This window comes from Otolemur garnettii, unplaced genomic scaffold (genome assembly GCF_000181295.1).
Source record: "Otolemur garnettii isolate 467f Iridium unplaced genomic scaffold, OtoGar3 scaffold00127, whole genome shotgun sequence".
Taxonomy (NCBI): domain Eukaryota; kingdom Metazoa; phylum Chordata; class Mammalia; order Primates; family Galagidae; genus Otolemur; species Otolemur garnettii.
This window is the reverse complement of record NW_003852522.1, coordinates 4,820,903-4,824,947: the sequence shown is the minus strand read 5'-3', so window position 1 is coordinate 4,824,947 and position 4,045 is coordinate 4,820,903. Positions and strand designations below refer to the sequence as shown.

At 51.3% G+C, this 4,045-nt stretch overlaps 1 protein-coding gene across 14 annotated transcripts in view; it reads left to right on the top strand.

Annotated features, from left to right (window-relative positions):
* The first annotated feature begins 2,306 nt into the window (after window positions 1-2,306).
* The window catches only part of RANBP3 (RAN binding protein 3), a 64,305-nt gene continuing 62,566 nt past the window's right edge, over window positions 2,307-4,045 (top strand). For 7 of the 14 annotated variants that reach the window (XM_023517973.1, XM_012810196.1, XM_012810195.1 and 4 more), the window contains exon 1: window positions 2,447-2,526. In XM_023517973.1, coding sequence (XP_023373741.1) covers window positions 2,505-2,526 — 22 coding nt within the window. In that variant the 5' untranslated portion in view covers window positions 2,447-2,504. Of the gene's footprint in view, window positions 2,527-4,045 lie in introns of all 14 variants that reach the window. The other 7 variants (XM_023517977.1, XM_023517972.1, XM_023517971.1 and 4 more) reach the window with 4 other exon arrangements.

Below are 4,045 nucleotides of genomic sequence, written 5' to 3'. Positions count from 1 at the left end.
AACCTGCCACCTTAGGTGTATATGGCTGGTGCCTTAGCAGGTTGAGCTACAGGTGCCAAGCCAGGATTCTGTATTTCTAACAAGCTTGTAGGTGATGATGCTGCTGAACGTCTGGGACTGTACTAAGAAAGCAGGAAGCTCTTGGAAAAAAACATGATGTGCTTTCCCACATCTCTTCCCAACTCTGTGGTTAGTAACTTCCTATGATAGCTTAAAATAGGCCAGGGCTGAAGTATTTACACCAAGAAAATCTACAAATACTACAAATCAGACCTCAACTTGTTTTATTAATTGTCCTCTAGACCAGGCGTCCTCAAACTACAACCTGTGGACCACACATGGCCTGCCTAGGACATTTAACAGCTGCTGGGTGTTTTTGCTGTCACTGCCTGTCCTGCTTAGCAGCGAACTCGTTCCAGGGCCCACAGTCCGGCCCTCCAACGGTCTGAGGGACAGTGAACTGGCCCCGTTTAAAAACTTTTGAGGACTCCTGCTCTAGACTATGACAGTAGTAGAAAAGTATCAGTAAAATTACAATAAACCACATATACATATACGTTCATACTGACATACACATTCTCTTCCCAAGAAGCAGTTCTTCAACATTTACCAGACATACAGATAAGTATAGGCTAACCATGTAAATACACGTGTCCAGATTAGGGGTTGGCAAACTTTTTCTGACATAAATAGTAAATACTTACAGTCTCTGTTAAACCGACTCAGTTTTGCTGTTAGATCTTAAAAGCAGCCATAGACAATGTATGAGTAAGTGTAGTTGTTTTCAAATAAAACTTTATTTATGGACACTATAATTTAAATTTCATATAATTTTCATGTCAAGAGAGACTATTTTTCTTTTGATATCTTTTCCTAGCCTGTTTAAAAACACACACACACAACTTTCTCAGTTCACAGCCAGATTTGGGCCACAGTTTATACAGAATTTGCTTCACCCCCTTCTAGATCATACTGGAAAAAAAGGGGAAAAGCTGGGACTCAAACTAGATAAGACCTGGAATACATAGCAGAGGGATCAGCAAGTGCAAAGAACCTGAAGCTGGAATGAGTTTATAGTGCTCCAGGGACAGAGAGACTCAAGTGGCTGAAATGGGAAGAGCAGTAAGAGGGTAGAATTTATCCCAAGTTCAGCTGAAGCCCTTTGGAAGGACTGAGGATGGATGAGCCCTTGATATTTAATTTTAGTTTATGTATACGTATACAATGTATATATATATATATACACACAAACTTTTTTGAGACAGTCTCACTTTGTCACCCTCGGTTGAGTGCCCTGGCATCATAGTTTACCAACTTCAAACTCCTGGGTTCAGGTGATCCTCCTGCCTCAGCCTCCCGACTGGCTGGGATTAGAGGTGCCTGCCATAACGCTTGGCTAGTTTTTCTAATTTTAGTAGAGACGGGGTCTCGCTCTTGCTCAAGCTGGTTTCCAACTCCTGAGCTCAAGCGCCAGACCTCCCACATTGCTGGGATTACAGGTGTGAGCCACCGCGCCCAATTTTTAGTTTATATTTGTAAACGATTCCTCAGCCTGCTGCCATATACAGTGTGGAACCTGGAGCTTGGTAAGAGTGACACGAAAGGTAGTGTAGAAGAGGCTGTCCTGTCTTCTAGGAAAGTGTTGAGGAAACGTGGCTAGGGTGGTGCCGGCTGCAAGTGTTTGCTGAGTCGCAGCAGGCAGTGGACCCACTCCAGGAGGCCTAGCTCTCTCTCACACACACCTTGTGAGGTTGGCGGTCCCATTTCACAGATGGAGAACCGCGAGGTCTGGCGGCCGGGGCCCCTTGTGGCGCGCTCAGAAAGGTCTAGTCTCTTTCGCAGAGTTCCCTACACAGCACGTCAGTCCAAGGGCCGCCCCCTCCCCTAAGCCGGTATTCTTCATCATCAGCTTTGCTACCCCTCCCGCTGCCTCCCCACATGGCCTCAGGAAGCGTCTGCCCAAGGCACCGGCTCCTGGCACCGGGAAACTAAGGCCTGAGGTCTTAGGCCTCCCGCCGGCATGTGGGAAAAGCCCCCGGAGCCGCAGGGAGTTTATCTAGAGGCAGGTTTCGGTTCGATAGCTCATTTTCCCACTGCTGGGGATCCCCGGGAAGCAAGTAGCAAAACAGAAGCGTCAAGACCACGTTCGCGCCCGGGTGCCTCCCAAGACCCAGGCTCGGGTCACGCCACCAACCGCACACTCGCGGCTACCGCGCACGCGCTCTGCTCTGCTCTGCCCAGTCCTGCCCTGCCCTGTCCATGCCCCTTCTGTAGGCGGGGGGAAAAGAGGCGGAGGGCGGTTAATACGCAGGCGCGTTCTCGGAGAGCGGCCAGGCTGGGAAGGCTGCCGGAACTCGATTCGGCGCGCTTCTGAGCGCGCAGGCGCGAAGTTGTGCGCCTTGCACGGCGTCGGCTTGTCAAGTGCGCACGCGCGCGAGTTTCTGGCAGAAAGCAGGCGAGCCCAGGCCCGCGCGGGGCCTTGTGGGAGGGCTTAAGGAAGTAAAATGGCGGATCTGGCGAACGAAGGTAGGTAGGCGTCGTCGAGGGCCAGCTGGCTGCCGGGGAACGGGGGCGGGACGCCCAGGGGCCACAAGTCCAAGGGGGTAGCGCCGCGGACTACGGGGTTCCCTTTCTCTCTGGTGTAGCGGCCCAGCAGCCGCCCCCCATTGCGTCCCCTCAGGCCAGGCACACCGACCCGGCCATCACTCCAGGCAGCCCGGGCTCCTGCCATCGTCTGGCCAGAGATGCCGGGAAGCCGCTGGGGTTGCGGCCCTGAGGCTCTTCGCCTCGCAGGTCAGTCTTGGGACTGAAGGGTACGGGATGCGCGGCCTCAGAGCCTGGGCCTCGGATGTAAATAGACCTTGGGGCCTGGTTGTGGGCTCGAGCGCGCCAAGCTCCCTCCCCAGCCCCCTCAACCTCGGGGATCCAGTATCTTTCCTTCTCCGGCCTGACTGCTCATCCCCGAATTCTGTGAAGTCTTGGTTCTCTGCATGCCGGCCCCATTCCGAGGACGGAGAAAGCCCGTGTTGTTTTCCCCATTCCCTGCCCCTGCTTAGCCCCCAGTTCCCCCGGGTCCTCCGGGACGCATGTGTCCGCTGATTCAGACTCTGGTCCGTCGAAGGCTCTGGGTGCTTTTTGGCCCCTCATCCCCCTTTTTTGAGCTGCAAGCCCAGGGAGAGACCGGTTGATTTTTTCCTCTATGTAGCGCTGCCATCTCACCTGAGCATTTTTTTTTTTTTTGGCAGTTCTTGGCCAGAGCTGGGTTTGAACCCGCCACCTCTGTCATATGGGGCCTGCGCCCTACTCCTTTGAGCCACAGGCACCGCCCTTACCTGAGCGTTTTTGACAAGGTTACCTTCCAAATTCCCCAGAGAAAGCACTCTGCAAGGCTGATGTCTGCCTACAAGGACAGTCCTGTTGCTATCCCTGTAGCTTCAGGACTTCCAAGGCCTATATTTAGCTCCCTCCTTTTCTCGGTGCACACCTGCAAGCAAACTCTACCTGTCTGGCCCTAACTCTACCATACCATGCTCCCTGCTATTGGAGTAGGTCTTGAGGTTTCCCTAGCGAATTGCACTGAAGAATGATTGATGATAGTAAGTGCTCGCCTTATAGAGCATTTAGTAAGTGCTCAGCCTTGTGGAACATTTGGGATGGTACCAGATACCTTTCAGTGTTTTGACATACTGTTATGTCTGGTAATACTCCTCACAAAAGCCCTGTGAGGCATAGGTACTATTGGCCCCATTCTCTTGATGAGGAAATGAGTTAGAGTGGGTAAGTTACTTACCCAAGGCAGGACATACTTATTGAGCAGAGATGTGGACCAAGGTGATCTGCCTTCAGTGACTCCCATTCTTGGCTGTCTTAGGCTGCATCTCTTTTAAAAGGTGAGGGAGCCTGTGGAGGATTGAGCCATTCCAACTTATGAGGTTAAGATAAAGGCAGGAAAGTGACTATATAAATGGAGATCAATATGACATACTTTATATTTATACTTGTAGAGTCCATTTTCTTTCTTTCTTTCTTTCTTTTTTTTTTTTTT